This window comes from Ciconia boyciana, chromosome 1 (genome assembly GCF_034638445.1).
Source record: "Ciconia boyciana chromosome 1, ASM3463844v1, whole genome shotgun sequence".
In the NCBI taxonomy this organism is placed as follows: domain Eukaryota; kingdom Metazoa; phylum Chordata; class Aves; order Ciconiiformes; family Ciconiidae; genus Ciconia; species Ciconia boyciana.
Window position 1 is genome coordinate 158,910,712 of NC_132934.1, and position 12,772 is coordinate 158,923,483.

Here is a 12,772-nt window from a genome sequence, read left to right on the forward strand (position 1 = left end):
ACTTCACCACCTCTCCAGGCAACCCATTGTAGCATTGATCACCCTCACAGTAAAACACCCCCAAAAACTCACTCCCCCTTACCCCCCTCCGAAAAAACATAGCAAAAACAAACCCCAACTTTTTCTGAAGCAGAAATTCCTGTGTTGTAGTTTGTGCCCACTGCCTCTCGTCCTGTCACTGGGAAGAGCCTGGCTCCATCTTCTTTATTCCCCCCATCATGTATCTATACACGTAGACAAAATCTCCTTGAACTTTCTCTTCTCCAGGGTGAACAGTCTCAGCCTCTCCTCATATGACAGATGCTCCAGTCCCTTAATCATCTTTGTGGCCCTTGTAATACTACTTAACTAGTAATCATGACTGTACTGATATAGGGCAATTTGTCCAGCAGCAAGAGAACATAGAAGATAAACTGTATGCTGGCCAGGCAGGGTTGAGCAAGTAAGGCTATGTATGGGTACAGGACAGAAAGGCTGCAGAAAAGCACAGGACGAAGATGTACCCCAGGGGTCATTAGGATGTGGTATGACAGGCTCATTTTCTCCCTTTTCAGAAGCCACCCATTTAAAATACCCAGAGCACTCTAGAATGTTTCTGGGCTAAAAGTATCCTCAATGTACTGGTTTTGGCTGGGATAGAGTTAATTTTCTTCACAGTAGCTCCTAGAAGGTACGCTTTGGATTTGTGCTCAAAACAGTGTTGATAATACAGAGATGTTTTAGTTATTGCTGAGCAGTGCTTGCACAGAGTCAAGGCCTTTTCTGCTTCTTACCCCACCCCACCAGCGAGCAGGCTGGCTGGGGGTGCACAAGAGGTTGAGAGGGGACACAAGCAGGACAGCTGCCCCAAGCTGACCAAAGGGATATTCCATACCATAAGACATCGTGCCCAGCAATAAAAGATATGGGGAAGAAGGAAGGGGGGACGTTCAGAGTGATGGCGTTTGTCTTCCCAAGTAACCATTATGCACGATGGAGCCCTGCTTTCCTGGAGACGGCTGAACACCTGCCTGCCGATGGGAAGGAGTGAATGAATTCCTTGTTTTGCTATGCTTGCGTGTGCAACTTTTGCTTTCCCTATTAAACTGTCTTTATCTCAACCCACGAGTTGTCTCACTTCCACATTTCCAATTCTCTTCCCTATCCCACTGCAGGGGAGTGAGCAAGTGGCTGTGTAGGGCTCATGACAGTCAATCCATTTAGATTTCAGTTTGACTAGTAAAACCAAGAGGGAAAAGCAGACAAACATACCGCGTAAACAGGATGGGAGTTATTTCCATATGAAATGCTACAAAATCTAAAACGTTTTGTTGGCCTTTCAGTACCAATTTAACCATACAGAAGCATCAATTTTCAGAGCAAAACCTGAATATGCACTTAGACAAATCCATGGTTAAGGCAGTCAAAGAGACGGGTTCAATCCCTAATCTGTGCGATTCAAATCAGAGTTACTCAGTTCAGGCCCAGAGCACACAGCTCAAGAGTGCCAGGAATCAGTATCTGTCTTGAAAAAAAACAAAACCCCATAACAAAGAGTGATAAACTCCCAACAAGATGTCTATGTTAGGAGTTTTTCCACTGAAAGTATTTCAATCAGCTTTAAAAATCAAAAGATAGAAGTAAACCAGGGGTCACTATACTGGAACACAGTACTGTATTTACAAACAGACAGCAAGAAAATCATGTGCCAGACAATGATTAAAGCACAAAATCTGCTACCACAGGATATTATAATCAGTTAAAGATTAGAAGAGGAATGCTGAAAAGATGTAGGTGTACAAGAACATATACATTAAAAGAAGTGAGAGTAACCACCATCAACCTTCTTGTTCAGGCCTCCAGCTAAATCACACGTTCTTACCGGGAAGATTATTTACTGTCAAGGAAATGAAGCAATTTTTTTAATTTCAAAGTTTTTCTTTTGTAACTATCTGAACTGCTTTGGCAATTTAACGGAATTATAAACAAATACATTGGTCACTTCATCTTCCGCTAAAACACAGCCATATGCAAGAGTTAAGTACAGCAACTAATTAATACTCAATAACTCAACAGTTAAAGTCATAAACTCTGTAAATTAAAAGCTACATAACTAATCACCTACAATGGATTTTTTTTTCCTTCTGGGATAGCTGTCTTGAATGAAGCAGACAAAAAACTTAAATCTCAGGATTAGGAACCTTGAAATGACAGCGAAATCTGTGCTAATAAATATATAAGTGTAATTATTTCCAAGGATTTCTTCCTTTACCTCTACAGACATTACTGACAGCAAAACACAAAACTTCTCTTGTCCATAGTGTAGAAGAGGCTACAGAATGCAGGACTGAACAAAGTAGGGATGCTGCACACTTCTGTGTGTGTACAGCTAGAACAGCGCAGAGGTTAATCAAAAATATTCCCTGAAAGGTACAGAAAGAAGCAATTCAATAAAGCAAGCAGCTTTTTCATGGAAATCTGGTACTGTTCTATACCCTTCCCTTAACCTCTACCTTCATAACCACAGAAATGGGCTTACCATGGATTTGAGAGGCTTGGCAAAACCTCTGTGGAAAAAGGTCATTAAGGAAGCACAACATATGGGGACAGCATGAAAAAGTAGAAGGGAGGAACGTATGAGGCTGTGCATAACTCCAGGAGAAACCATCAAAAAACCCAACATGCAAAAGACAAAAAATCTGCTCTGCTCTCGTACCTTGCTGTCAAAAAGATCAGTCCATTTTGTTGTTTCCCAGAACGTCTCTGTCAAAGCTTCTGAGCAGCTCTCATGATCCTCATCTTTGCCTTCTGCATCACTGGAAGCAGCCCCTTCTTGGGCCTGCAGATGAAGAAGCTGGTCAGCCAGTGCACTTCCTTTTCGACAAAGTGCATCCACTAAAGTAGTCTTCTGTTTTTCCATTTCACTAGAAAAAAAAAAACAGCATGAAAACCATTAAGGACTTTTTGCAGATACCTCATTAAGAAAAGAATCAGTGCTGTACTGAGTTTAAGCTAAAAAGTTTACAGCAGTTAGTACACACAAAATGAAAGTAAGCACAAAGATAATTTTTAAAGCATGGCTATTTACTTTATAGTAAACTAATGGTAAAAAATTACCTAGAGACACTATGCATTAAACAAGCTCAATCATTCTTGTAAGTCTGAAATGCCTTTGATGTCTTAAGGCAAGGGCAACTCAGGATTCTAAAACTGAGTAAGCCAGCATCTAGAAATACAGCTTTATAGTTCCTGGCATTATAAACAGAGAGTCAAATCCACCACTAACATAAGCAGATACAATTCTGCTGACTTCAAAGGAATTGCACCCATTTAAAGCACCATTGAATTTGGTGCTCAATTTCAGATGTTAGATTCAACCACATGACCTCATGGGTCAACTTACCAAGAAATATTTAGAATCAAGTTTACTATGTCATAGCTTTGCTTTTATATTAGCAATTCTAGAATTATACACAAATATTCAGGATAGCTAGAACAGACAGACTAGTTTTACAATTGCAATCTGGTATTTTATCTAAAATAATCAACAAATATGCATCTCCCATTTTAAGGGCCTAACATTCAAATCTGCTGCTCTATTTGCAACTAAAACAGCATGATGCCACACGGTGAAATCCACCAGTTACTGTCCAGACTAGGGTGTCACCTTCAAAATACTGTCTTCCTAAGGATATATACTGGTAATTCAGAGGAACAATCTAAAACTAAAGAAAAAAAAAACAGGTCTCAAAAATACTCTGAAGAACAACTGTGGTCATCATGCTTTTCACAAATGAAGTCTTTTGCAAGCAGTTACTTCAACTGCTGTCAATTTTGCCCTCAAATACAGATCCAAAAGGTTTGAAGTATTATGAAAAGGCAGGCAGCATTCAAAACACACACCTCTGCATCGATATTCTAGTGGTCCCTCTGATTTCAGATTAAGCTTGATACAAGAACTTAATACCCCATTCTTCTAACACATTTAAATCCTGAAAGCACGCTTGTTTATTTTGTTTAATATTTCTAAGTAAAAATTTGCAGGTTTCAGTGTTCCTACATTGTGGAGATAGAATAAGAGAACAAAATAATTTTGCAGTCAAGTTTGAAGCTACCTGGGCCCCAAAAAATAACACAAGTTATTCAAAAAGGTTATAGTCATTCCATTTCTTATAAGCAGACACAAAGTACATAGATTACAGAAATAGGATGCAAGAAAATTATTTACTGGGTAGGTACTTTTTTATAGTAGTTGCATCAGGCCTGGGATCAGTCTTCATGGCAAAATATACTGCTAATGCTGTCTGATCAATATGAGAGATTACAGTATTTGCAGCTTCAACAATTTCATCAAGTCTTTTCATTCGTTCCTAAAAGAAGAATAAAAAGATGTTTAGCACTGTGAAATCACACTACTTGATTGTTCATTCTACTAACACTAGGATAATTGCAAAGGTATGCAGAAATAACATTAGTAATTCAACATGTCATTTTCTCCACTTTCTCCAATTTTTTATTAAAAAAAACTGATAAGAAGTCTGCATTATCAAGATTTCCCGCATATGGAGTCCATTTCACTGAAAACAAACTGTAAAATATGAGGTGGGTATATGCAAGATTCAGACTTTACAGAAAGAAAATAACTTTTCAGTACAAATTAATCCTCTTAAATAACAGTAGCAGTTATTCATTTCAGAAATAAATATAAAATCAGAATCAAACAGAAAAATATTCAAGCTACTGACATATACACAAAGCTGTTTATCTTCAAGATAAACAAAAAAAGCAGATACGTGTAAACTTTTCTGTTCACAGTTCTCATTTTTGAGGACAATGACAGATGGTGGATTTAGCTGTGTCACTTCAAGGGGTTACTGTCCTCAGTTGTCTGAGCAATTCTGCTACAATAAATTACTAATCCAGTAGAGGAGTAGAATGGGATGTGTGGTTGTGTCAGTAACCACCATTTAGAATAATATTCATAGAATGCTTTGGATTGGAAGGGAGCTTTACAGGTCATCTAGTCCAACCCCCCTGCAAAAGCAGGTTGCTCAGAGCCCCATCCAACTTGGGCTTGAATATTGTTGTAGCCTAAAGCAGTAAGAAAATTTACAATGTGTTTAACTTAACAAGGAGTAAATGATAAGCAAACATACTATAGGTAGGTACACTTTGTTCCATTCTGCTGTGGGATTAAGAATATCACAGTCAGTTAGGGAGGCAGCTGTCAATCTAATTAGGAATTTCTGCTTTATAGTACTGAGTACAGCTATGGTGGTCCTTTCAAGACCAAACATGTATGAAGAAAGGTTCAGTTGTTTAGGCTATATGGATGTATTGAGACAAATCAAGTTTAAAAAGTGTTAAATAACCTTTTCAGAATCCAGCTGATGAAGTCTTGCAACATACAATGGAAGATGATTAGGAAACGCTTCTTTCAACTCATTGTACATGTCAGTGGTATCCAGCCTAGAAGAGAGGAGGACATAGCATGAAAGTACAGACTCTGGATATTTTTTTGTACAGCTGCTTCAAGCTTGTGTAGTCATGACAGCAGACATACTTGGTCATCCACTGTATTTTTAGATCTCTTAAAGCTTCAGCAAATTCTTCTTTTACATCTTTTTCTTTTTCCTGTTCTCTTTCTTTCTCTTTGCTGCCATTTTTACTCTTTGATGGTGACGGTATCAGATGATAGTGAACAGTAAGGACATCCTGGAGGTGGGAAGAGACACATACTGAGAGGGATACAGTACACTTTTTTCTGATGCTATATAAAAGCTAAATCATAGCAAGCAACTATGCATACACTGAGTAAAGATTCTGAGAGCAAAGGTATTAGTCATTAAGAATTCAGGAACTGCTTTAACTTTTTATTTTAAGCAATGCAAGGATGTAAATATTAGAACAGCACACTAGGTGTAAGACAAGAAAGCATAAAATTTAGCAAGTTTGACATTTTTGTATTCATATAATTTTACATAATATTAGGGAATCAGAAGGGTGGGGGTTTTTTTTGTTTGTTTATAAAAAAAGCAAGTAACTTTGTTAAAAGGCAAAGGAAAAAAATCAGTTAGAGATCCTATCCTACAAATCTGGCAATAAACAAATGAATAAAGATTACTGAATTCTAAAAAAATAATACCACAGTAGCATAAGCATGAATCATGCCATAGGATACACAAGTTTATTCCTCCTGAGACATTATTTCTTCCATGTTCCTACTGAATTAGCTGATGCATCCACAGTCAACAGTTTTCCAGTTTGCTGCTACAGACTTTCCAGTTTCACCTATATCTGTGCTTAAGTAGACACAACAGCAAGATTTTTTTAAAACCCTATATGCTAGCATAGAAATATCACTATAGTTTGAATTCATGCTAGACTAGTCAACAATTACCATGAGAAAAATCAGCTACAGCTATTTAAAAGGAAAATCCTAACTAATCTTAGACCATGCTCTGAAGTCCATTTCCTAAGAGGATTTACATATAAATTTGCAAATAAAGCCAGCATTAGATTTCAGTCATTGCTTCTAAAACATCAGAAATGCTGGGGGAGGCCATTTTGTTGTTTTTGGGTTTAATGTTGCAATTTTTAAAAAAGCCTCTCCCCAAACAGTGAGGGCACATGTCCTGTTATTTTACATACAAGATATTTCACAGAGAAGATCACTTAAGTTTAAATCCTCTAGATACCATTATTCCATTGTAACATTGTGCAAAATATTGCATTGCAAGTTCAATTGCTGTGGCAATTTAATTATTCATACCAATTATTCCAAAATACATTTGTGGGAATGTTTCCCATAAAGGAGGTCAGTGTTGCGTAATGAAACGAAATCTTGTGCACCAGATGGCGTTATTTCAGGTTACTTAAATAGCGAGTAAAAAGGTGACCGTTAGAAACTACTATGCATAATGGCCTTGGAATAATGGACTTAACACTACGCTTCTGACACTATCAAGAACATTGATGCAGAACAATTTTCTTTAAACTGACAGTTCAAACAGACCAGCAGCTTGCTATAGGTTACTGAAAGCAATACTAAGAGAAAGTGACATCAATATTCCCTTAAAACAATTTTTCCAGCTACTTAATACATAATCACAGATGAACCACAAAATTGATGTTTACATTTTTTTTTTTAAACCTAGTTTAGATCACTAATCTACATTAAAGTGTAGCTTTCACAAGAACTATCCTGCACACACGCATTTCAAGTATGACGTGCGTGACCAGGCAGTACACTTAAAACTTCAGCAAGACCTAGGCCAGAGCATGACAAAACAGGTCATGGAGGCAAGCACATGTAGTGGAGGATACAGAAGTCAGGAACATGTTATGGGGCTGGCTAAGATAATTAGAATGGTAGAAAGCAACAACATAGTTCATTAAAGCAAACCAAACATTTTAAGATGCCTACAAAGTTAGTTCAGTACAAAAATCTGAATCAGTAGTTTACAGTGTTTTTTAAAAGACATCTTCTATTGAGACTAATACTTTCCTAAGAAAGAAACCTGCCTTCCTCAAAATATTCTTCTAATATTTCAGGATTTCCTTCTGGAAAGTCCTCTTCAATCTTACTTGGCAACATATGTTTGGAGTTATGTATCTAAATGGCCTCTGCATTCTCAAGCCTTGTCTATATGAGAAGGCTCTACTACTCTGGTTTAAGTTTCAAACCAAGTGTAATTAGATTAACAAAATCCCACTTACGTGGATGAACACTTTCATTTAAGAGACTAATTCTATGTAGCTAAACCACTAACAGTAAAATGTCATCTCCCCATTCTCTCAACTAGGTATGTTTGGTCTCATGAGATTCTGCAAGCATTACAAGCTATGACCGCTGAAAGGAAAACAATGAGCTTCAGACCTAAGCACCCTCCTTTTGAAAGAGCTTACAGAAAAAGAGGCACAGTCTTCTCTACAGACATCAAACGTTTCATGGGATAAATAAGGTTTAGGTGCTTATCTTTAAACTATCACAAGACTGTAAGATAGACTGAAGGCTTCTTTCTTTTCTGTATTCTGTCTGTAAACACTAGCATCATGTATAAAACTTGGCAACCCCCTAGATTCCAGAAGATCCCAGAACGACACTGTCATTGCCATTACAGAAACATTCATCGTTAGAGATTAAGGAGAAGAAAGGCAACTCTTCGCAATTCAGCGCTTTAATCTGTTTTCTTATTCAAATTTCACTCTAGCTGTTCCACAGCAACAGAATTGCTAGACTAGTACACTGGATTTGATTTTATATATACCTATAAAAAGATATAGAGCTATAGACAGAGAAAGACAGCGAGCAAGCATATTATCCATTGAAAAAATGACTTTAAGGAAACTTTAAAATTAATGAGAAAGCTGCCCTTTGTTTATCCTCTAAAAAAATTAAGGAATACTAAAAACTTTGGAAGCATATAGGATATGCATTTTGGTCAGTGTACTCTGTGCACAGTTTGATAAATCTCAGTGAGTTTACTTTTAACTAGGACTACAAACGCATATGTAAACAAGCACAATGCCCTCAAAACAGTCGCCTCTTAAAAGAGCTTCATTGACAGTTAATTTTGTTTAAATATTTAAATTTACATTTTTGTCCAATGATTCAACCTCTGGTACTTTATGTGGAAAAGACATATGAACTATTGTTATTTGTACTTTAAAGCATTCACAGCAAAACTAACCACAGGAAAAAGCTCCTTGAAGGAAGACATCCCAGGCCTCATTTTCCATTTTAATAAATACCATGCACACCTGCAGTACACACACAGTTGAATGTGCGTATGGAATTTGTATCTGCTTTAAGATGCAAACAATTTGTGCAACATTGCTTATTTTCACAGCAATAGTCTTATTTAATTGAAAATGAACGAAGTTTCTTGAAGTCACCAGTCAGGCTTACACAAAATTAAATCAGACACGTACTTCATCCTATTTTTGAAGGCCTCCTGATTAAACAGGGATAGTGTCTTCATGCTCAAAGGAAGTCATCCTTTTACATTTGACTTCACAATGGTATTTTAGTCTTCCACTAGTACTTATCAATATCTGCATAAGGCATTTCATGCTTCAAATTGGAGGAAAGGATGGCAGAGTAGGGAGAAAGACGTGGAAATTTTCTATCCCTTAGCTAGCTGTTACATATTGCTGTTCAAAAGCTGCATTATGTAAAACAACAAAAAAATTCTTCTTACAGACCAGAAAAAGTCAATGATCTGCTTTAATTCTAACCACGTTGGAGACAAGGGGAAAAAATAATCAGATTGTAACTGCATTATGTTGTGAAAGAAGAAAGGTACGTAGAAGCAATTTGTTTTTCACACAGTTGTTTAGCACATGCCTCCCCATTAGAGATCAAGGGTGTTTCTAAGGGTACATCAGCTACCCAAGCCATGACAGTAGGGCACTGCTTCAGTGGGGATCAGTTCAAAGGAAAAACATCGCTGAATTCTGAACTTCATACATATCACAAGTTCAGTAGTCAGCGAGAAAGGATTTTTTTTTTTTTTTTTTAAGTCCAGACACACTGAAGACAGGAAGACATTAAGTAAAAACCCATGCCCAAGGGTTGTTTTGGGTTTTGTTTTGAGTTTGGGGTTTTTTAAGATAAAATTACCCAGAATAGCTCTTTGAGCAGAAAATTATGGATTAGGCATACGATTCTGCTGTATGTGTCTAGTAAAACAAAGACACCTGCTTATTCTGTGGAAAGAACCCACTGACATTTTTCTCCAGTTATAAAAGAATTAGCTATCATATTTGGAAAATTAGGCTGCTATTTCCTGGCATAACCTCAAACTGCTTTCATGCAAAATAGAGAAACTGTTGAAGTATGGGCTGGATGAGCAGACAGGTAGATTGAAACCTGCTGAATGGCCAGGCCCAGAGGGCTGTGATCAGCGTCACACAGTTGGAGGCCAGTAACTAGCGGTATACTCCAGGGGTCAATAGTGGATCGAACCCTGTTCAACATCTTCATTAATGATATGGATGATGGGGCAGAGTACACCCTCAGCAAGTTTGCAGATGACACCAAACTGGGAGGAGTGGCTGATACAGCAGAAGGTTGTGCTGCCATCCAGAGGGACCTTAACAGACTGTAGAAATGGGCTGTCAGGAACCTGATGAAGGAGAAGGAGAACTGCAAAGTCTTGCACCTGGAGAAGAAGAAACCTATGCACCAGTACATGCTGGGGGCCACCCAACTGGAAAGCAGCTTGGCAGGAAAAGTCCTAGTGGACACCAGCTTGAACGTAAGCCAGCAATGTACCCTTGCAGCAAAGAGGGCTAACAGTATCCTGGGCTGCATTAGACATACTACCAGCAGGTCAAGGGAGGTGATCCCTCTCCTCTACTCAGCACTGGTGAGGCCACACCTGGAATCCTCAGTACAAGAGACATGGACATACTGGAAAGAGTCCAGTGAAGGTCCATGAAAATGATGGACTGGAGCATCTCTCTTACAAGGAAAGGCTGAGAAAGCTGGGACTGTTCAGCCTAGAGAAGAGAAGGCATTTGGGGGGGTGGAGGAGTGGGGAGCATTTAGGGATTGATCTCATCAATCTGTGTAAATATCTGTAGGGAGGGTGTAAAGGGAAATCCAGACTCTTTTCAGTGGTGCACAGTGACAGAACAAGAGGCAATGGCCACAAACACAGGAGGTTCCATCTGGACATCAGGAAGTACTTTTTCACAATGGGGGTGACTGAACACTGGGCACAGGTTGTCCAGGGAGGTTGTGTAGTCTCCACCCTTGGTGATATTCAAAAGCCGTCTGGGCATGGGAAACTAGTTCTAGGAGGCCCTGCTTGAGCAGGAGGGTTAGACCAGATGACCTCCAGAGGTCCCTTCCAGCCTCAGCCACTCTGATTCTTTGAAAATAAAAGTACTTTCAAACAACCAGAAATGCCCACCCTGGATTTCTGGTAGTGTCATGCACATAGGTGCAAGCTAACAAGTTCCTTCCCTCCTCAACTAAACAAAAAAAACCCCACCAAAACCCCAAAAAACAAAAAACACAAAACAAAAAAAGAGAAATAAAAAATTAAAAAAAAGCTTTCCAAAGACTAGTCACTGGTATCAGAGCAAAACATACACATAAAATAAAAATGGGACTTGTAAATTAACACTCCTAATCCTACAAGTGGGCCTGGACTTGTCCGTGAAAAATATGAAAAATCTACACGTACCTTTTTGACTGATTGGGTCACAAAAGAAATACATAAACATGTTTTCCATCCTGGAAAACATCTTAAACGCATGGAAACTCATGACAGGGCAAGGTAAATATTCAAAACTTGTAAACTGGGAACCCCTCAGAGTTGCATTCTTAGAAAAATATATTCATTAATTGAGCTCTTATGGATCAATGCTCTGAAATACACTGTGTTTTATTTGCTTGCTGCTAGTATGCTGATGCCTCTTATGAATAATCGGTGGAAGTATCAAGAACAACAGTTTTTATTTTGGCTTGGGTGGGTATACTGCTCAGATCTGAACACAAATCTCTGTTCTGAAAACGAAAAACAGAACATGCAAAGAACATGCAACCTGTTGGATCTGTTTAATAGGTTTTGTTATGCAAATTAAATTATGATTAGAGTTTAACTCCCTTATTAGAGATTCACTTAGTGAATATTTTACACACTTAGTGAATATTTTCCTATTCATCAGGAAACCGTGCGTTCACATGGGATTTTAAATGGTCTAAGTGATCTGCATATTTTTCAGATCCAGTATGAAAATAAAATTGCAGCAATGCGCATTAAAATCCTTCTCGTAAAGCCTAATCACATTCCCACACAGTTATTACACCAAGACCAGAGTAAGTTAGCAGGCTCAGTTACCAGCTCACTGTTAACAAAATAACTGATTACGGCAATAAACTATGTTATTCATGATTCTCATGCCTTATTTCTAACAAGAATCCTGACTAATTTGCATGTCACTCCAGAACAGAGTACCTTGAAAACAAAAGAAAATAGCCTTACAACTTAAGAACAAAACAAGAAAAAAAAAACCAACAGTTGCCTTATAAAGGTAGCCTACTAAATTAGTTTTTTGGGTTTTTTTATAAAGACTGTTTCAGTCTCTGGCTGCTGGCACAATATTGTATTAACCTAATGCAAAAATATGACAAAGCACAATAGTAAACACTGCTATGTTAAAAGTCACTCACTCCCTACCCAAAATATCTTAGACATGCTCCAAAATTCTTTCTGTAAATTGTACTACCTGCTACATCACTGTGTAAACTCTAGCCTATAATGAGTTATATTCAGTTCGAGTAGAGTCATGAATTGAGAGACTTTTCAATCAAGTCCATCCCTTCTAAGAAAAAACTGCTTGCTACAGTATGTTTTTTATGACTGTAATGAAGCCAGCTCTCAATTCAGTAGGCTTGGTATACAGTTAGATATTCAATTCTACATCAAAGTGTTAGGTTCGTATTCAGTTCTCAATTTGCAGGCAGAATAGAATAGGCAGAAACACTTGCTACATAAGATCTTGGCCACAAACACTGAAGATTCCCGAGTATTTCATAAAAAGAAAAGTTACAGACCACTAATCACCACATGCATTTTTACAGCACTTATTGCAGAAGTATCCAGATGCTCATGTGCCTCTCAGCTTTGTATTACAATAGTGTTCTGTCATTCTACCAGTAGACATACTTAAGATTCTCAAGTAAATAACTCAAGACTAAGGAGGTAGATGAGGGAGACAAATTAAAAACCAATACTGGTAGACAAATTCTTTAAGTCATATGCAAAAAGACTTAAGT

The 12,772-nt window shown here is 37.9% G+C and overlaps 1 protein-coding gene across 5 annotated transcripts in view; it reads right to left on the reverse strand.

The window, feature by feature from the left end:
* TPP2 (tripeptidyl peptidase 2) overlaps positions 1 to 12,772 on the reverse strand; it is a 57,641-nt gene that overhangs the window by 9,929 nt on the left and 34,940 nt on the right. For all 5 annotated transcript variants that reach the window (XR_012040390.1, XR_012040389.1, XR_012040388.1 and 2 more), the window contains 4 exons: positions 5,543 to 5,694; positions 5,352 to 5,448; positions 4,219 to 4,349; positions 2,696 to 2,903 (listed from right to left, as the gene is read on the reverse strand). Coding sequence is in view for 2 of the 5 variants with exons in the window: in XM_072849924.1 (XP_072706025.1) it covers positions 2,696 to 2,903; positions 4,219 to 4,349; positions 5,352 to 5,448; positions 5,543 to 5,694 (588 nt within the window). In the remaining 3 variants the exon portion in view is untranslated. The remainder of the gene's footprint in view (positions 1 to 2,695; positions 2,904 to 4,218; positions 4,350 to 5,351; positions 5,449 to 5,542; positions 5,695 to 12,772) is intronic.